The 21,998-nt window shown below is 42.4% G+C and overlaps 1 protein-coding gene across 2 annotated transcripts in view; it reads right to left on the bottom strand.

Moving 5' to 3' along the window:
- Window positions 1–17,264, bottom strand: part of LEPR (leptin receptor) — a 37,966-nt gene extending 20,702 nt beyond the window's left edge. The window contains exons 1-6 of one of the 2 annotated variants that reach the window (XM_030495295.1): window positions 17,248–17,264; window positions 12,074–12,132; window positions 9,122–9,430; window positions 8,012–8,129; window positions 1,970–2,175; window positions 52–197 (exon numbers count right to left, since the gene is read on the bottom strand). In XM_030495295.1, coding sequence (XP_030351155.1) covers window positions 52–197; window positions 1,970–2,175; window positions 8,012–8,129; window positions 9,122–9,430; window positions 12,074–12,113 — 819 coding nt within the window. In that variant the 5' untranslated portion in view covers window positions 12,114–12,132; window positions 17,248–17,264. Of the gene's footprint in view, window positions 1–51; window positions 198–1,969; window positions 2,236–8,011; window positions 8,130–9,121; window positions 9,431–12,073; window positions 12,133–17,247 lie in introns of those variants that run through there. The other variant, XM_030495296.1, reaches the window with a different exon arrangement.
- Between the last annotated feature and the right edge of the window lie 4,734 nt (window positions 17,265–21,998).

Below are 21,998 nucleotides of genomic sequence, written 5' to 3'. Positions count from 1 at the left end.
CAGAGACCCACCAACATGCACTGTAAAACAACGTGAGCAGAGCTGACTCACCTGCCAACCATTTTCACTTGAATTTGCAGAGATCTTCACTTCATACTGAAGTCTGAATGGCATCAACACAGGGTCGGACCAGCAGATCTTCATTTGACCTTCCTCTGTCATTTCTAGATGCAGGTTCAAAGGAGGTTCAGGCTTTACTGCAGACAAATTAAATGACAAGTTTACCACTAACCTGATTGCCTGTGACTGCTGGTGGTAACGGGTATTTTTCACGCCTTTTCTTTGAACTCGGTTTCCAAGAGCTGCTCTACAGCTGGTGTAATGTGTAATATCACTGGAAAAGTGCACCCTGGCACTGTTACAGTTAGCAGGACATGCTGTTTGACCCAATGTTTGCCTTAAAACTGCATTCATTTCTTGCCTTGGGCTATGATTCTCCCCAGTAACCAAACATTAATGTACCTGTTTTGCTGCAAAGAGGACTGAGAGGGATGGGAGTGCTGAGCAAAGCAATTTGCTCAGCTCCTGAAGAGACAGGAGATAATGTCCTCATATTGTACACAAAGAATTGCTAGATAATCCCATGCCTTCCACAGTGATTATGACCATGAAAGAAGGTCTCCAAGATTGCTACATTAGGGCAAAGTAAAAATGGAGGCTTTCAGAAATTTCCCATGAGGATGAAGAGGACCTTCTGGGGAGGGAAATGGATGGGCAATTTAGAATGATCATCAGGATTACATTCACTCCCCATTAGACAAAGGCAGGGAGCCTTGATCCTGCTTTTACCTGTTGCTGAGACCTTTTCAAATCACTGTGTAAGTACAGTGTCCTTTGGTTTACCTTGTCCTCAGTCACAGCTCCACGTTTTATTATATAACATATAATATTATGCATGTTTTAAATACATGTCACTAAGCAGCACAAACTGATTGTGTTATCTTAACTTATTCTGTCTGCAGAGCACATCAGTTAGGAAGAAGTTTCTAAAACTCCTATTATTTCCCCCCACAGCTGACAGATTGCCCACCTCTTTGAAACCTGTCAAGATCTGCAATAACTGTGCATATTGGATAGCAACACATATCAAAGTCATAGTATCAGTAGAGTTTCAACTTGATTAAACACAGAGGAATGTATTTGGAAATAGTTGGAAAACACTGGCAAGGAAGAAAGCATCAGGACGACAGAGCTACTTGAGAAAAGAGGGAGTTTTATTTGCAAAAAGTCACTTTAGGAACAGCTTTTTTTCCCTCCCTCACTGTTTTAATTTAAGTCCTCACAACACAAATAAGCTCCACCACTGCCCCAGACTCAGGCACAGAGAGGTCTGAACTAGAAATCATAGAATTCCAGACTGGTTTGTGTTAGAAGGGACCTTAAAGCTCACGCAGTTCCAAGCCCCTGCCATGGGCAGGGACACCTTCCACTAGAGCAGGTTGCTCCAAGCCCGTGTGTCCAACCTGGCCTTGAACACTGCCAGGGATGGGGCAGCCACAGCTTCTCTGGGCATCCTGTGCCAGTGCCTCAGCACCCTCACAATAAAGAACTTCTTCCTTATATTTAACCTAAACTTCCCCTGTTTCAGTTTGAACCCATCACCCCTTGTCCTGTCTCTACAGTCCCTGATGAAGAGTCCCTCTCCACCATCCTTGTAGCCCCTTTCAGACACTGGAAGCTGCTCTGAGGTCTCCACGCAGCTTCTCTTCTCCAGGCTGAACAGTCCCAATTTTCTCAGCCTGTCTAAATGAAAGCTGGAATATGTTGACAGCCTGGCCTTTGCTCAGTTTGGTTTTGTACCAGAGCCCAGAGAGACATTAGGAGGCTAGGAAATGTGTACAGCACCACTCTGAGCAAGTGAGACAGCACCAGGAGGTCTGTTCCTGTTCTGTCTGTGCCCTCCTTCTCCAGAAGAGACATCCTGCTGCTGTCCTCCATCAAAAACATTTAAAATATAGGTTGTACTTACCTATGTCTATGGGCTTGACTGACATCAAAGGTGACCACAGAGGTGTAACACCAACCACCATCTTCAGCCACATGATGTAAGTGTAGTTGAGTCTCAGGGCAGGCACACAGCACTCACACCCACCATACTCACTGCAGTCACACTGAGCAGCTGTGACAGGCCCCTTCAGAGAGCTCGTAGATACATCCCCCAGAGACAGCTCTGACCTGCAAGGGAAAAACAAACCATAAACCAAACCTGCATCTCAGAGTTTGTCCTTCTGGATAAGGCTTATTGATAAAAAAGGAAAATAATGAAAAAAGTAAAAACAAGTATTGCTTTTACTTCGCTGCTTCTCCCTTTTGAAATGGTTTCCAAGTTGTTAAGATGCTTTCATTAGAAGTATGCTTAAGGTTTGACCTTAAAACAAATGTGTTACAACACTAGATGATATCTGTATTTTAATCAGACTAGTTTCTGATTCCTGATGGTAACTATTACTAGGTACATCTGAGGCACCCAAAGTTAGTTTACCTTACAGTAGAGTAACAGCTCTCCACCACCCTCATAAAGATTATGTTCCAATTCCTATTCATGAGGCACTGAAATGAAATCTAAACAATTTAACATCCCTTCCAGCTTCTGCTACAATTAAGCATTACAGGTAATATAATAACCAAGTGAAAAACAAGTCTTGAAGTAAAAGGCTAAAGAACTCCACCATTCAGAACAAGTTTTAGTACTCATTTTCAACAACTTATAGTATTTGAAACAAAAAGACACCTGATCCTCCAAAAGTCTTAACATAGTGCAGTTAATTCCAAGATAAGGCTCTAATTATTATATTCTTTATTCATATTTCTCTTTCACAGATATTCTTTAGGCTCTTTCAAACCCACCTACATGTTTATGGTGCACTGCAGGTATTCGGTCACACAGGCCTCCTTATGGTACAGAATTTCATAGCACGAATACTTTGGCCAAACTTCTCACAGCAGCAAAGCCAAGACAAACCCTGAGAGTTAAAGCATCCTGGATTCTCTCCTGCTTTTGACATTTCATCCTTGTAACAAAAATCTTGTGTTTTGAATTGTTCTGAAGTGATTCTGGAATTGGTTCTGTACAGTAAAGGGTTTGTGTTACTAATTCAGAGAAAGCAATCGAAGTTAATACAATAAGAACCTTTCTGTGAAAGCGTTACATAGTTTTAAAGTTGGTGTGACTCACTGGAACACTTGAATTCAGGGAGGGCAGAGAACTCTACACTGGAAAAGAAGAAAGGACAAGATTTTCTGCCTTGTTTTAGTGGATTTTGTGTATAGCACATTTAATGGACCGTAGAGCACAGGGGAAATGGAAATGATTCACTGATCCCATCACCATCATCTGCCCTACTTAAAAAAGGTTGGAATCTGAGGAGAGGTTGGAAGTGAGCAAAGGGCTGATGAATTCTAGGGAAGAGCCTGTGTGAATCACGCTGACTGGGACTGAAAGGGAACCTGCAGTGATCACACATGGATCCCCTGGAATCAGGGCCAACTCCCCTCATCATTCACTGATCACCACACACACATATTATGCATCCACCTCATATTTAGGATGCTCTTTGAAGCTGTTTCTTTTTACCAGGACTCACAGACTTTAGGACAGGAGAATTATGGAACCTTATGCTGATGGTATCTGGCAGACACAGAGCTTTTAAATTACTTGGAATATTTTTGGTTTTCTAGTTGTGGCTCCACTTCTTTCTCCGAATTTCCTTTCAAAGACTTCGCAGAATTGTCTTTTAAGTTTCCCTGCCTTGTACTGCTGATCACAGATGTTATTAGTCTCAAAAAACCCACAATCAATCCATAAGAATGTAGGCTTCTCATCAAACCATGTCTTTAATCTGATCTATCTGGGGAGCAGTTACCACCCCACCACTGCCCCCAGCTTTCTCCTAATCATTACTTCATCTTTTAACTGTCAAACTGAGCTTATCTGCACCCAGATGACCACCAGTGCATGGGGTGGTGGGGGGAAAGTGCTAGAGAGCTCCTCCCCATGTTGTATTGTGCCATTATGTTTCAAAGGCCACTTATTTGTGAGTAAACAGGCATGGGGTGTTATTTCTCCCTGTTCCCACCACACAAACCTTCTCATAGAATCCTAGACCACCTAGTTCCATGGGCAGGGACACCTTCCACTCGACCAGGTTATTCCAAGCCCCGTCCAACCTGGCCTTGAACACTGCCAGGGATGGGGCAGCCCATTTCATTGCTTTACTGTATAAAATGCTGTGTGCAGGAATTCAAGTATAACTAGAGGAACACTCATGGCTCCAGGCCAGGCAGGTCTTCCATGCCTGTGTGACAGAGAACTACCAGTATCTCACTTCTCTGCTGTAGACTTCTCTTCCAGCTCACTACAACTGCAGGCAGCCAGGGCACAGAAAGGGGAAAGACCAAGCTATGTTATCAGATGCCAGGTCTGCTGCTGGAGGAGGATATCCAGATACAAAAGCTTTGCATTCCCATGAACTGGCAAGACATATGGACTATCTCAACAGATCAATGCAGGACATGACCATGATGGCCCCGCATCAACTGATTCCAACTTGCCAAGCCTGGGCTAAATGCATGAGACCTGATTACAAGCAAAACAACAGAAAGCCAAAGTGCTTTAGAGATCAATAGCAGCCTGCGATTGCACGAGCAGCCCATCATCTTCAATCTGGCTGCAGATGTATCCTGTCACAGAATAACCATCCTTCCTAAACTGTACATACTGACTTTAGAGGAGCTTATGCTTATAAAGCCCTCACAAGTTCAGGAGAGGTCAGTGCCTTCATTCAGTAGAATGAGAGGAGATATCTGGGGTAAACCTAAAACGAAGCAATGGACTATTGAAAACTGGAGTGTTCCATCAGACTTACAGCACACTGACTGAGAGGAGCTATAAATCCCTGTTCAACAAGTGCTTCACATCATGCAGCAGTGATCACATCTAAGCCAGACTCAAATTGTGGTGGGGGGAAGGCAAGACAGAGGACTTATAAAATATATGAGTGTATACTATGTCCCCATTCAGCTTTATAGTGCTGGCTGCTGGAATTGGAGGGATTTGTCTTGGCACAGAGAGGTAAGCATGAACCAGATAGAAACTAAGCATATGAACTTCTGAGAAAGGATTACCACAGCCCACTGCAGAGATCCAACAGCAAACTAGTGAACTGGACTGAAGTTTTAATGGCTGGCAGAGAAGGGAGGGACAATGAGCAAAGGCAATGTGACTTTAAGCTGGAAACATGGGACTAAAGCATAAGACACTGCAGAAGAGGACTCAAATAAGTAATACTGCATGCCATGAACCCCAGAAGTCATTAACATTGCAACAAGGGCATGTGTCCAAGGCTTGCCTGTCTTCTCCACTCCAAACACTGCACAGAGAGTTCTCACAGTCAACACCTTAAGCTAACACCTCCTAGATGGTTTGTATTTTGGTGCACAGCTCAAACACACTTCAGAGGGTGGTGGTACTTCTGCTCAATTAACCTGTGGCCCTGTGGTGAACTTGGAGACTTTACATTAGACCCTGCAGAATGTCTTTGCTGAATTTCAATCAATTTCTTGCAATTGAAACACCAAAAACAAAAGGTCAGAATTATTTTAGGAAGAAATACATGACCTTGTATAATTCCTCTAATTTCAGGAAAGGCAGAACATCACTTTTAGGCAGCTATAGTGAGGCATATCAGAAATAAGGTCATCACTGTAACTCTGCTTCCAATATTTCTATATGCTATGTTTGTGCAAGCCCTTTATCGTGCAATTCCTTTATTAGGAATTGATGGAGCAAAGCTGTCTGGGATTCTAAGGATATTCAATAAGATAGCTCAATGTATTTGATAAGACAGTAGCTCTAGGACAATACTGATTGGAACAGGCTGCCCCATTAAACTGCAGAACACCTGATGGCTGCCTGGCTGCAGAGAGGGTAAGTCTCTAATGCAAGGTTAATGTTCTCCAGCTGAAGAAGGCTCAATGTGTAACTGATGCACTCAACTCAGACATCAGCCTCCAGGCAAATTGCATGATTTCTCCTTAAAAACATGGGAGCTTAGGCACAGAACTAAAGGAGAGCCTCAAAGATACTTCAAATAGGTCTGAAATATGAGTTCATCATACACATCACCATCTGCTGAAAGGGCAAATTATAATCAGTGCTCAAAATTAAACTGGGAGCGTTCATCTGTGTCACTACAAAAGGATCCCTAAGGCAAAGCGATTTCCGTTGATGTAATTAACCATGAGGGTTTACAGCATTCCTAGAATACATACAACTGGAAAGCTTATTGACTTCTGGTGGAAAAATCAGCTTCATTTGTCTACTTAAGCTGCGGAATAATCTTTCTCCTCCCAAAGACATGCTGTTAGGGAAGGTAAAAGCCCTGTCACTACCTCTTATAGAATATACTGTCATAGCACTGCTTTGGACAGGACAAAGCATTTCCTATTCAAAGTAACTTGTTATCGTTTACAAGCAGGATGTGTAAAATCAAAGGATGCTACTTTAATGCTGAAAAAATTAAAAGCTGCTGAGGACTTGAGCTTTTTTGTTGTAGATTCTTCTAGGTCATTATTTTTGTGCATTGCCTGTCCTGTATGTGAGAATTCTGGCTTGATCTCCAGACTCCCAGGGAGAAACACATGCCAGGAGTACATATTTTTAAAACTGGGAATGTTTTCAAGGTATTTTGGCTGATGTGACTAAAATGTCAAGGTATCAGCAAGCCAACAGGGAAAGCTGTCACCTCACCAAAACCTGAAATGCTTTGCTAGCTGATCCCCCAGAACACAGGGACCTGAAAAGAGAAGCATGAATATGAAATCTGGGGAGTAAAGTAAGTTCTCCCATGTGAGGGCTTGTGCTGCACCTCAGCTTTGCAGCACAAAGTAATCAAAGACAGAAATGCCACAGGGACTCTGGTGAGTCTACAGGGGCTGCTCTCATAAATTGCATGACACTTACTGAATGCCCTTCCTTATACAAAGAGCCTCTTCATCCCAGCTTGGACTCAAATCCCTTGTTCCATGGATGTTAGGCATACCAGAAAAATTCAATAGAGAGATTACCACACTAGGATTAGTGGCAAAGATCTTTCTATTGCAGTTGAGACTGGATGGAACAGAGGTAAAGTCAGATCTACTTCTCCCACAAACACACCAGTAATGGTATTTCAGAAATCGAAGTAATGAGGAACTCTGGAAACAGGAACCCACTCAAAATCTGATTTCAGCTTTGAAGTATTATGTCAACTAAACACCTATATTTATTACTAGTTAGTACACCTGCTTCTACCCTGACTACAGGGGTAATTTATGTGATATCTGGCTTGTAAAGTAGAAGTCATCACCTGTAAATTCAGCTAACTCAGCTATTTATGTTTAACCTGTTTCCTAAGTCTGTGTGTTCATCCCATTCCTTCCAACCTGTCAGTAATTCAGGAAAAAAACTATGTGGCTTCATAAGTGGAATCAAATGGATCTTTTTGTGATCAATTCAAGCAGGTCATGTACAAGACTTGCACATCCCACAGTCAGGACAATGACCATCTATTGCCAAACCAGAAGACATTTACCACAGTGACAACTGCACAGGTGGGTGTCCCTCAGAGGCATCAACGTGACCAGAGTAGCATTTGGCATTGTATTAATATTAAATAACATAACTACTGCAAGAGAGAGAACATTATGGTCAAAAGCATAAAAAAAAGCAGAACCAAGAGCACAGCTTTAAATTAAGCAATTGTCAATACTGATTTCATTAAAGCATTTTAAGAAACATGGAAAGGACAGGAGGGGGACTCTCCACTGCAACCATTTCTCATTCAAAGACAGAAACCATTTTCATATTCTCCAAGATTACTTTTAGATAAGACACAGGTTCATAATGTATCATCTGCTTGCAGGGCTAATGCAACCACCATGCTGCAAGCTTGAGAGGCCAATGTGATGCTTTAGGAAATGCTTTTGGATTTCTAATGCTAATAGTGACAAATTTAACAGAGTCTGTACTTACACAGCATAGAAAAGATTAACCTTCAGGTCAGCTCTCAAATACAACCCCAAAAACCTCAGAGTACAAATCAGCAGGTCCAGTTTGCCTTTAGTCCAACATTCAATGTTCCAATTTGAATCTGAGGAAAAGAAAGGGATTAAACATTTCTGAACTATACTAAAACAATCTCAAAACCCAACTGAAGAGCCAGGATAAAATTCACTCACAAAGAGAGGACAAGTAACAGATGTCCATGAAGGTGAGGGTGGACCACAAGTGTGCAAATGCTTATGAGTAATCCCTGCTGAACTGGGCACCAGTGTGTGCCCTTAAACACTTTAAGGGCTAATACTGCTGCATTCTAATTGTTAGAGAAGGAATATATTACAGATCAGGCCACAAAGGGAAGAAAGAAATGAAGCTGCTGCTGCTGGTTGAGGGTTTTGCTACTGTTAACTGGTACAGCCTCTATGTAGCCACACTTTGTGCATACATGCAGCTGTACTGCACACACAACAGCAACACATTTAGTGTGGCAGCCTGTAACAGGGATTTATTTGTTCCATGGGATAGTTCTTATAGAATGAAATTCTACTCTGCTGAGGTCAGTGAGACTCCTGCCACTGATAGCAGTATGCCAACGGGCCATATGCTGCTCAGAGACTGTGGTTTACAGGAGAAAACCAGCCTAGGGAAAACTAATTCAACCTAAGCCATGTACAGGTATTTACTAAGGCACAGTCACAATGCAGGCAGAAATGATGGCACTTGCTCTCCATCTCCCCCACCTTCCGGGGGAGTTTAAAGCCCATATCCACAAAAATACTTAAAATATTTCTCATAGCATCTAACATCTTTGAAGATCTGGGCTTGTGCAGCGCCACATATTTTATTCAGCATTCCCTCAGAAAGGCAGCCAACTTTTTTTACCCTTTGAAACTGTGCTATACAATTTCCTTCATCTTCCAGTACAGACTTCTGTGAGGAAGGGTTTGACCAGACTATGTTGTCTGCTCTGGATAAAAATGAACACCCATCAATACAACCCAGCTACACCCTGTCCCAACCAACACAAAACCCCAAACACTTTTTGAAGTAGGAACTTCTTATTCCCTTGACTGGAAAACCAACCTTTTTCCTGAGAAGCAGAGGTACTTATTTCTGAAGGAATAAACTTCCTTGCTTGCATGCTTGCTCTGTACAAAGAACAGTCAATGTTGCTATCATTCCTAAGGCAGCACAGAAAACTTTCTTCATCTGTTAGCAAGGGAGATTTGGGTTTGGATGCTCCATGCTCTCTGCTCAAACCAGACCAGCTCTCTACAGCTCCAGCAGAGAAAGGACTCAAAACTGTCTCATTCAGCAGCATACAGGGTAATGTAAAGTTCCGGGGAGGAATTTGATGGAGCATACAGTGGGCAACTGCCATCTGAAGAACGTCTGCAAATACAAAGGCAAAGATATCAGAAATGAAAGAAAAAGTTCGTATTACTTGACAATGAAAAGAGAGGACTGATGTTACACAGAAATGCATTCGTTACATAAAAATCGGACTGTTTTCAGGGGCTACTCTCTGAGCTGCAGACAAAATGACTAAAATCATCCCCTCTGAACTGATGTCACAACTGACAGATGTCAGCCTTCTCCCCAGAGTCACTACACCTAGCTTCTTGTTTTCTCAACCTCTTGAAAGACAAACCAAGACTGGAGGGGAAGGATCCTTTGGGATAAATTGGCTTATGTTAATCCAAAATACAGTGAACCCTAAACCTAAGTTCACAGAGGTCTCATCTCTCCCTGCAGCGCTGGGACACTTGCAGTCCAGCTCTTATAACAGCGCTCCATTACTGTAGAAAAAGTAATTCCATTGTAAATATAACACATAATCACATTTCAACTGTTAAATACCAAAGAATAGTGTTACAAGAATATCCAGTGGAGGTAATGACACAACCCCAGGGCATTATGTGGGAAATGAGAGGTAGGAAAAGAACAATCTTCTCCATCAGACTTGCATTCTTCAAAATAAAACTGCTCTGACCACATTTATAGCTCCTGTTGGTCAGTCATAGCTTGAATTACACTAACACTGATTTTCAGAATGATGAGCATGTTGGTTTTGGAAATAGCTTCTGTAAAACACTGTGTGAATTTCAAAGAGTAAAGCTCTAGTTACAGAAAGGCAGGTGGGGATATGTGCATTTTGCATGTAGCTTTTCACTCAGTAAGGGCAGAAATATTTTAAGCAGTTCATCAGATAGAAATTAATTGATGTTTTGTGCCTTGAATAGTCAAAATAAGAAAACCAGAATTTCTCTAGCACTGTTTGATTAATAGCGTATAAGCTAAATAATATAAAACCACAGAATGAAAGCTTTAAAAGAGTGGATTCGTGCTACTTTAAAAGCAGACACTGTGTTACTACGCAGAGTGTTAAAGTGGTTTGTTCTCTCTTTACACAGATTTTGGATTCTGGACTCCTGAAGGGTTCAGCTCCTTCCTCATCTAACAGAGTTTGTGCCTCTGTAAATCCCAGTTTCATTGGGCCTCCTGGCTGCATGTGGAGGATTCAGCTGACCAAACACACTACGAGTCCATCATACATGATTTAAAAAGGGACAAATGAGTAAGTGACATGACTGCCTGTGAAGCTGGACAGATAAGTAAAATACTACCCAGCCCACAGCATCGATTGTGGGTGTAAAGGGATTCCTGCCCATCATCTCTTTTCCTACAAAACCACTTCCCCCTCACATATCACACCAGAAAATCCCAAGGGATTAATTAAATCCTATAAAGTCAAAATGCGTGCAGCTACTTTCCACTTCTTCAGAAAAGAACTATAACACACTGCAAGAAGGCTTAATACTGCTCTGCTATTGCTCTTCAATGCCCATTAATAAACCACAGCATGAAATAAGGATGTTTTCCAGCTACAGATGTAACGGTTTGTCCACGACACAGACACAGAGGAAGTGTCACTGTTCTGTCCCCAGAGCAGCAGTGTATTTGCATGTCTGGGTTAACAGGGCTACAAAGATACCAGCCCTGGCTATTTGCTCATTCAGAATCAGGTGGAGACGGCTACTCAATAGACACACTGACCTGCAGCCATCAGAGGCCATCAGGGAGCCACAAACTGCTCTGAAGCCTAATGAAGACTCCCTGAGGCATCCAGATTTTCTGATTAAAAGGCAGACAATGCATTTAGATTATGTAAGGGATTTAAAAGAAGAAATTCAACAATGCAATATCTTAGTGGATAAATGTATGTATATAGAAAGATAAAGCTGTAGATGTATATAGAAAAGATCTCTATACAAAGAGGTATATGTATACAGAAAAGATAAAGCTAATGATTTATTTATCTTTTGTGAAGACACAAGATGATGCAAATTTTGAACCTGACCTCACTGGATGACAGCATCTACTCTCTCCTAAGCATCACCACCAAAAGCCTTTAAATAGTTCTTACTTTAGTTTAAAAAGAGTAAACACCAGCTGTCCCTGAGCTGCATACACCAATATTGTTACAGATGTTTCCCAACTGGAAAACCAGTTTATTATATCCAACATGTGCAGTTAGCTGAGCACTATTTAGCAGCACTGTGCACATGAAAGCAGGAATGCTGGCTACCTGAAAAAGCAGAGCTCCAACTCAGTGACAGCCTGGCTACACTGAACTAAACAGAAACTTTGCAGTTCTGATGGAACCAGGATTTTCCCTTCTTTTTTGGACCTATGAAACAAAACAAATTCCCCATGAATTTCCATCTTACCAAATTCTGACTGGGACACTTATTTGAATGCGTCTTGGCTCACCACACACTTTCTACTGATGCTTCCTGATCTTAAAAGTAAGTTGCACTGTTTTTTGGGATAAGACACATAGGCACAACCTGAGGGTGTCAACATTTCAATTCCACACAATGATAACATCGAATCCTTTGCATATTCTAGTTGCATGTTGTGATAAGATACTAACCCACTAGCATGACTTGAAACACCACTGTAAAACAGAAATGGTGATTACTCTTCATTCTACATAATTTCCAACAGACTTAATGTGTTTTAGTAACTTACCCAATAGCACAAGCAGGGTCAGAATCATTTGCCAATACATCTTGTTTTGGAGAGCTGACCTGAAAAACATACAGAAAATTAACTGAGAGCTGATAATTATCAGTCTGTTATTCCACAGGGCTTTCATTTTGGTGCATTTCAGTTAATCTAATACAGCTTTATAAGCAGAAAGGAAGAACAAAATCAGAATGACATTTAAGGAAAAAAACCCCATTGCTTAGAATATCAATTCAGCTCCTTTCATCATTGGAGCTATATTGTACCTCAATTCTCAGGATTTTGCTGATCACTGTTCACCTTCTGGGTTTGGTCACCTGAAAGGCACTATCCAAACAAACCCAAACAATCAAAATGCACAAGAGAGACCCAATTTTCAAAGTGCAGTACACACAAAAGCACTCAAGCACCCATTTCAACCGTGAAGACTTTACTAAACTTCACAGTAGTATTTCAATACTGTTCTTTCATTTCAGGTACTTGGTTCTTTCTTATTTTCATCCCATAGTTACATAAATTCTGTTAAACCCCAGATAGAAGCATTTTTAAACAAACAAACAAAAAAGCTCAGTAGAGTATATCAAAGTAAAACATACAGAGTTTGGACGCTGCTGTAGTTAACCAGAACTAAATGATCAGTAGAGTTTACAGCTCAAGTCAGACAAAGAATGCTGAGGCAAGAAATAAGACCTGGGGAGTCCCTCCAAAGTATTCTCGTTCCTTGAATATTTCTGAGAACAATTTCCTTGAGAACGTCTATGTTGCCAAAAGAACTGGTGCCAACAGTGCAATCCATTGGCCTTTTAGTTTAGGGTTCACATACTGGACTATATGTACATGTATGATACATACAGACTGTCATGATGTGAGAGTCTCTGTAGTGGCTACAGAGCAGCTCGTTCTGCAGCCAGGAAGGAAAGTACATGTAGACACAGAACACCAGAAGGAGAGAAAAAGGGTGATTCCTTCCTGGTTTTTACCACTTCTCTCAGGGCGCGCTCTGAATACATCCCCCTTGTCTCACCCAGGCACTTCAACAAGCCCCTGTAGAGTGGAGGGTCAGAGGAACCAGTGGTTGCTAATAAAACCAAAGAATTAGGGTACAGTAAGGAAAGCCATCCTCACTCAGAGCTATCCCCCCCTCTGCCCTCACCAGAGACCTTGATATGATCATCCAGTGACCCTGACACTGCTTTAAGCCTTGAGCACAGCCTAAAGCAGAGGTGATTCAATAGAAATAGCATCTACCTGAAGCAGCAGGCAAACTAAGTTACAGTATTCCAATATCCTTGTCTCCATGCAAGCCTGTTTCCCTCAAGGAAAGCCCTTGCAAATCCAACCAGAGCCAAGCCATTTCTTCAGCACAGACCATCTTCATTTTGGTCTGCAAGATGAGTCAGTCCCAGCCACTTTCCTCCCCATTCACCCAGGTTATAATCAGAGTGCATTTTAAGCTACATTTTGAGCAATTAAAGAGGAAAGCTCAACATTTCAAAGGCTTCATAAACCCCTGCTTCAGAGGAAAATGTGCCTTTCAGCACAGCTGTTAGAAGGCCAGTCTTACCCACACCTCTTCCATTAGCCTATTTCCTAATAGGTGAGCCATGAAGGCCAGAGGAATTATGTAGCTGCAACCTCTATTAAATCTGCCATTTCACAAAGGTACAGGCCAGGATCATTTCCAAAAGCAGATGATTGAAGTTATCTAGATTTTTCCAAAGTTTCTGACTGAATAAAAACCTCCAACCTCTTAAAATACTTTACTTGATATAAGTGGGCAGTATTCATACCATTAAATGTATGGTTTAATGAAAATCAGGCCATGTTCCTCTTCTACAGGTGCACCAAAAATTCACTGTTTACAGCTCAACCACTTCCCAGTAGGAAACTGGCAGAAATCACTTCCATATGGAGCACAAAAAACCCAGACACATATTTCAAAAGCTCATAAAAGTTACCAATACATCACAGATATTAGTGCAAAGGCTTTAAAGCTCTCACTTTCAAAACAAATAGAAAAATTCCACCATCAAGAGCTCTAAATAATCCATAAAGTCGTGGTACATCACTTGCTCTCCCATCATAGGCACCATGAGAAGAGCTGGCACCCCGACGTCTCCGCGTTATTGCTTCTTGAAGGAAAGCACCACTATTTTGGTAAATACATGTATTTCATTGTACTATTTCAAAGCAGAATGTTAAACACCACCTCTCATTTGCTCCGGCAAGTAAGAAGACAAATAGTTAATGTTGTTAACAGCAGCTGCTGTGTTAGTTTCACCCCTGCAATACCTACTGTAGACTGGAAAGAAAGCAACCACAGGTCCCCCAAACCACCTACACCTCAAAGAAGTAAAGTTATAATTCCGTAGTCTGCTGGAGATAAAGGCATTTTCACTTCTTGCTGCCATAAAATGGCCAGATAGAACAATCAAAGAGATTCTGATATCAGCACTGATTTAACTATAATTAACAATATCTGGACCAGAAGGCAACAATACAGTTCAGACCAGCTTGAGACACCTCTTCCTACTCCTGTTGAATCTACCCGAGGCTGACTTTTACAAAGGTGTTATTTTTCAATCCTGGTTCCAACAACATCCATGAGCAATAAATAGTGCTGTACATGACCTCAAAGCAAAATAAGCTGCACGTCACCAGCATTCACTCCTTTTCTGTTCAAAGTGTAAACTTTACATAGGAGTTGGGTCAAAAGAGATACCTACAGACAGGACAAGCTGAATGTACTACTGGACTGGACAAGACTATCCAGTATCTTTTCTAGTTAGAATATGGAACTTCTCACAGTTCCTAACTTCACTGTAAGACAGAATACAAGTTTTACAAGAACAGTTACAGGGAACAGGAAGTTAAACAAAGGAGAATTATAAAAGCTTGTAACTACAGCTCTGCCCTGGAGAGAGTAAGTTAACATAGCAATGACAAATGTTTTTATGAGTGGCTGGAGAAGTATTCATAAAATAGAAGGAAACAGGGCCCTTTTTAATACATCTATGTTAACATACTGCATTCTGAAACCACCAACTTTGCTGCTGTGTACAAGAAATTTCCAATTTCATATGTAAATAGTTTGTTCCTCTCCATGCTAAACACTGTACAATGAACTCCAGCAAACCCTGCTTCGACAAAAACATCTGACCAAAACACAGCAGGTATGACAAGCAAGGAGGACAACAATGAGAGTGAGATCATTTGCCTTTACAGGCCAGCTGAGAAGTTACAAAACCCACTGGCATATTAGCATGGGAAAAAATTTCAGCACAGCCTGAAACAAACATAGTTGGTGGTCCACAGACACCTGCTCACCGGGCATGGAAAATGCACTGAAAGTTTTCCTTCTGGAGCTGCTTTTTTATTTCAGTTTCTTGACAACTTACATTTGTGCAGGTCTCCTTTCTGGATTCCAAAAGAGGTCTGATGAAAACAGGACCGCAGTACAAGGCAGCTCTACCTGTCCAGTGTGAACACCAGTGAACAGAGGGTGGCACTGGTGACCACGAGTGCCAAATCTCCACAGTACGTCCTGGATGCGGCGGAGTAGCACAACCCTGACACCACCAAACTCAGCTGTAAAATTCTCCCCAGCTTTTACAGCAACAAAAAGAGTAGATGAGCAGACGCTGCAAGATCAGAGTATTAACAGTTACTGGTTTCCAATGAGCAATTTGAAAGCCTATAGAAATGTATAGAAACTCAGTCACCAGGACCTCCTCTTTTCCCTCAAGTGATGTACCCCACACACATACAGAGTCTGGAGTTCTTCATTCTTATTCCCACCCTCCCCAAAAAACAACAACAGCTGCTAGTTAATGGGAAACAGGAACATAATCCTGCAGGCACACAAACTGTCCCTGACTTTTGTAAGCACTCCATTACAGCTGGCTTTAAATATTTAAAAGATCTCTATAAAGCATAGAAATATTTTAGTAATCATGCCTACGCACATCTCCTGGCCTGCTCTTTAATGGTGCTGAGGGCTTCCCAGTCCCATTGGTTTTGGCAAGACCAGTGGTTGTTGGTCAGCCCTCCTGGGCTTGGAATTTCATCGCGTTTGTTTGTCATTTAGTGTATTAGAAAACATTATTAATGAGGAGTTCAGAGTAAATGCAACATGCTAAATAGCAATGAGTATGACTAGCACTGAATAGTTTTGCTTTTTAATATTAAATCTTTAACCAATCAACCCGAGTTGCATGTTTTCCTACATGCTGAGTACAGCGGAACTAGCAGCAGAGTTACCCCCGTCTTGCTTGTGCACGACCACAGAGCCACAAAACCAGCTCCAAGTGTGCTGATGGAGCCTCTCTTTGCAACTCAGCAGCAAAACATCCCCAGTTCTAGAGAGTTTCTCCAGATTGTGCAATTTCTCTTTATTTTGGTGAAACTACCTCTTCATTTCAGATGTCCACACTGCTCATGGACAGGTTCCCCTCAGCAGCAGATGGAAGGCAGGGAGCACAGCAGTTCCTACATCCCCACTACCACAGCATTCAGTCACAGAATGGTTTGGGTTGGAACGCAGTACTAAACTTTGTGCACACTCCTGACACACCATTCGAGACTGAAGCTTCATAAATATTCCTGATTCTAAGTCAGAAATAGAGAAAAGTGTTTTTAATAAGCACTTTCCCTCATTGCTTTTCACTGAACATGTATTTGGTTTTCCTCACACGCAGCTGGCTCCTGTAGTTATCTGCCACTTAAAGCTCCTTCGTGTTATAGCCACGCTTGGTAGTTACAGCGTTCTCAGTGTTCTTATAAACTCTGTTTATGAATGCCATGTCAATAACGAACATTACATTTCCAAAGCACTCTTCTATCAGAACGGAGCAGCGTCACTGATTCACAAACCACATTCATGGAGATTTCTTCTTTTGCCTCAGACACTAAGCCTCAAGAGAAAAGAATAAGAAGAAAAAGGTCTGATGTGGGTGCTCTGTGCTGACCTCCGAAGTTGGCTGGTCCTCCAGAGAGCTGACCTGGGAGGGGAAGGACCACGCTCGCCACCAGCCTCTCACACTAAACACACACCTCAGTGTGTTCTGGCGACAGCCAAAGGGTTTTACCGCGTGGCACCCCCCGCTCTGCCCTCGGGAAAGCCGCAAGAAACCTGAACTAAAGAAACACGAGGAAATAAAAGCCAAAAGTAAACTCACGGATCTCCTTCGCTTGGCGCCCGGAGTCCCAACCGACGAGTTACGCCGCGTCCCGCCGGGAGCAGGAGGGCCCCACCGCCGCCGCCCGCTCCCCTCAGCGGCCCCGCTCAGCCCCCGCCGCCGGCCGCGGCCCCGCCTCGTCCTAACGCCCCGCCCGCGTTACCTCACGGCTCGGCGGCGGCGGTGAGGCCAGTCCCCCACCAGGCACAGCCGTAAGCCCCCGGGCTGAGGACGGAGCAGGGGCCGTACTCTCCTCACACGCAATATGGGGGTACGGGGACACTTTAGAGCCCTTGTCACCCTGCAGCCCAAACCCTGTCCAGAGCCACCCGCCATCCCTTCCCTTGCAGCCACCGCCGGCTGCCCGCCAGAGCGGGGTTAAGCTGTGGTGCATCGACCTGAGAAGTTACAGCACAGGCTGTCACTTCTCTCTTAGTAAAGCCTACAAGTAATTAAGTGCCTTCATTGTGAACAGGTGGAAAGTTTCCACACATCCCAGCACGGGAGGCCGTGCTTTGGAAGGGACCTTAAAGCTCATCCAGTTCCAACCCCCTGCCACGGGCAGGGACACCTTCCACTAGAGCAGGTTGCTCCAAGCCCCTGTGTCCAACCTGGCCTTGAACACTGCCAGGGATGGGGCAGCCACAGCTTCTCTGGGCACCCTGTGCCAGCGCCTCAGCACCCTCACAGGGAAGAGCTTCTGCCCCAGAGCTCATCCCAGTCTCCCCTCTGGCAGGTTAAAGCCATTCCCCTTGGCCTGTCCCTATATCCCTTGTCCAAAGCCCCTCTCCAGGTTTCTTCTCCAGCCTTCAAGAAACAATCGGTGCTGTCTAGATCCACACAAACATTTCTTAAGAATTTAATTAACGTTCAGCTTAAACATTCTGGTTAATGGTTTTAACAATGCAGGCTGTACAAAATAGCCAATTATTAACGTAAAATGTAACATAAATCAGAAGCACAGGGAATGGTTTCTGTGTATTAAACCTATTCATTGTGTTCCAAGGATCTCCGAATTTTCACAGAATTATAAACATAAATGTTGTGGATTACTATTCAGAACACAAATGTACCTACTTGTCAGCAGAAGGACAAAGCTTAGTGTTTAAAAACTAGTCTGATTCAGATACAGCTCATTTGAACAGCACATCAAGCAGTGCTACACAATTTAGTTGTGACAATATATTGACATGGATAATTATTTCCTATTATTTTAAAAACTACATATTTCTGTGAACAAGCTGGATACAGGGAGACTATTTTCATCTCTTCACTATACTACTCTTCCATAGCTAATGTTGTTTTAATATCAACTGTACCTGGATTGTTATCATGAAGATTTTAACTTAAAGGTTCTGAGCCATGCTGAAGAAATGGGACAGTGAACGTTAATAACTGGAACTAAATTTCAGTCCTGACTTGAATTGTTAAAATGAGGTTTTCGGGTATTAATGAAGACTAGGTCTGCAGGTAGAAAAGTGAACATCCCCAGGCGATACAAAATGGTTCTAGAATGAATGACTACACCACAGCAATCTGTACTTCTCCAAAAAGCTGCACCATGTGTAGCTTAGGATCTGCCTTCACATGGAAGTCAGAATTCCAGTTACTAAGAGAAAAAATGCCACTTCCTTGTAGGTTTGTTCTTTCTTCTCACACACGTGAATTTCCAGTTTGGATCAGGCCCACAGTAGAACACACACCCAGAGTACCTTGTCCCTAACTAGTTGTGGTTTAACCCCAGCCAGCAACAAGCCCCATGCAGCCATTTGCTCACTCCCCACAGTGGGATGGGGGGGAAGAGAATTGGAAGGGAAAAGTGAGAAATTTCATGGGTTGAGAGAAGAACATTTTAATAATTGAAATAAAAGGATCATGACAAAAATAATAATTGTAATGAAAAGGAGAACATCAGAGAGAAATAAAACCCAAGAAAGACAAGGGATGCAAAGGAGAGCAACTGCTCGCCACCAACCAACCAATGTCCATCCCATCCCCAAGCAGCAGCCTCCTCACCAGCCTTCCCCCCAGTTTATTGTTAAGCATGATGTCCTGCGGTCTTGAACATCCCTTTAGGCAGTTGGGATCAGCTGTCCCGGCTGTCTCCATTCCCAGCTCGTTGTGCACCCACAGCCACATGGTGGTGGGGTGGAGTGAGGAGCAGAAAAAGGCTTTACTGTGTGTAAGCGCTGCTCAGCAGTAACAAAAACATCTCTGTTATCAACACTGTTTTCAGTACAAATCCAAAACATGGCCCCATAGTAGCTACTACAAAGAAAACTAACTCCACCCCAGCCCAAACCAGCACATGCCGGGTGTCACTATAGATATGGCAAGAAACCCAACCAAAGGGGACTTGGAACAAATACTAAACCAAACAGCAGAAGCAGAGATTACAGGTTTGCTACAACCCCAACGTAGATAAAGAATCTGTTCCATTTACCATGAAGATAACAATGTTGAACATAGCATTAGGAGCATGAAGGAAAACAGAGGAGCAAGGAAACTAGGATTGCTATAGGCACAGTAGGAAGAACACTGAAAGAGTTTAATATATGAAAATGGAGTTATGAACAAATTAGCCCATAAAATTGCAAGACCCAGGCACCAGTATTTTAACCAAATCTGTTAAATAGTAGTACAATAAAAATTAAGGACAAAACCCCTAACTAAACAACAAAAAAACCCAATGCAGGGTGTGATAATATCTAAAACATACAAGACTTCAGAACAAATTGGGGTGGGAGGGTTGAACACTTGGGGAATAAACCCCAAGGAAAGGGAATTATGAACTATTTAAAGCAAAGGACAATACTGGCACTAAGTCAGATGGTTATAAACCTGCACAGAAACATTTAAGCCTGTTATTAAAATCTGAGTCTTGGCCAGTAGAAGACTCATTTCTGGAGCAATTTCTAAGGGAATAACAGGACAAGAAAAGAAATTGAGCGTATAATAAGTTTATTAGAAGAATGGTTACACAGGTTTGTGCCTCTAGTAAAAACAAAACTCAATGAAATATACTATTTCAGGCCTCATGTTTCTTTGCTACCAGTGAGAGTTCCTTGAGTGACCACCCATTTCACCCACATTTCAGACCACTCAGTACAACTCCCCTTCCCACAGTCACCCATTTAATTTCTTACACTGTCAGTCAATTCTCTCTCCCTCTCTGTTTGAATACACCTTTCACCACACTGCTGCTTGAAATGAAGCTACACTTTATCTCCTGCTTCCTCACTTCCACAGTGTTTTCCAGGCTTGCCTGGTATTCCCTTGTATGGGTTATTTTCTCTTAATGAAGTTAATTCATTCAAATCTCAAAGATCTCAAAAAAAAAAAAAAAATCACAGAATCCCAGACTGGTTTGGGTTGGGAGGGACCTTAAAGCTCCTCCAGTGCCAACCCCTGCCACGGGCAGGAACACCTTCCACTAGAGCAGGTTGCTCCAAGCCCCTGTGTCCAACCTGGCCTTGAACACTGCCAGGGATGGGGCAGCCACAGCTTCTCTGGGCACCCTGTGCCAGCGCCTCAGCACCCTCACCGGGAAGAGCTTCTGCCTAAGAGCTCCTCTCAATCTCCCCTCTGGCAGGTTAAAGCCATTCCCCTTGTCCCATCACTAAATGCATGTATCCATTACCTGCTGGCTCTTGTTTTCAAGAGTACTGGATAAAAGTCACATTTTACTCCACAAGCAGTGAGTGATCCTTTTGCACTTCAGCGTTTGCCCTCGTGGATAAGGAGCTCTGAGAAAAGAGCTGATGCATATGTAAAGCAATACCACATATTTAAAAGGAACTTCCAATTAAAAATGTAAACCCCAGAAATTATATCAAGGCACTTAAAGTGAGGACTGAGCCCTGATAGAAAAGAGTTTAGAACCAGTGTAACAGACACTGATTAAGTCCCAGATATGTGCAACTGAGGTTTTTCTTACAGTGTCTTTTCAGCAATATTGGTTTCACATAAGTGCAAATGCAGTATCTCTGCTTCATAAGCTATGAAGAAAAATATTTTTATTTACCTACTGCAAGCTCTTCTCAGTAAACAGACTTAAAGGTGGTATCAAACTATCTTGTATTGTGTAAATAGTTCTACCACGGCTGTATAAACAAACCTACTGATGGGCTTTAATTTAGTGACTTTCTGTGATTCATGAGCCATTTCCTCCAAGTAGCATCAGCCAGTTTCAATCCTTACTAAAATAACCACCATCTCTAACAGATAAATTCTATTTTAAATTGTTTCTGGGTTCTGATACATCAGTTTTGGAAATCTGAGTACATCTGATTTGTGTCTGAGGTTAGGAAGCCGTTGAAGTATGAGTATCCCAGACTTTCATGGTGTAAGCAAAACATGTCACGAGCTGTCTCGTCTGCCATGTCTCTGCTAGGTGGGATCCAAAGAGGAACCACTAGAAGATAACTTTCCATGTAGGTTAGAACATCTTGAGACAAACATTTGACAGATTTAAGTTTTCTTTCACTTCCCCATGTTCAGTGAACCAGAAAAAAAAATCCCCTATATCACCAGTATCTATTTGTTTTTCCCCTCCCTTAATATCTAAACTAAATCTTCCTGAAGTTTAATCCTCTTACTTCTTCATACACCTGAAGAAGTCAAAAGACAGGTAATTCCTCCTTTCAGAAGCCCTGATGTATGTTATGTCACTGTCTCATATGGGTCATCCTTTGCATCAACCGAAGTTCCAGTTCTTTCAGTCTTTCTTTAGAGATCATCTTTTCTGGAGA

Source organism: Strigops habroptila, chromosome 8 (assembly GCF_004027225.2).
Source record: "Strigops habroptila isolate Jane chromosome 8, bStrHab1.2.pri, whole genome shotgun sequence".
NCBI lineage: Eukaryota > Metazoa > Chordata > Aves > Psittaciformes > Psittacidae > Strigops > Strigops habroptila.
Note: the sequence above shows the minus strand (reverse complement) of the source record. Positions and strands in the feature narration are given on the sequence as shown.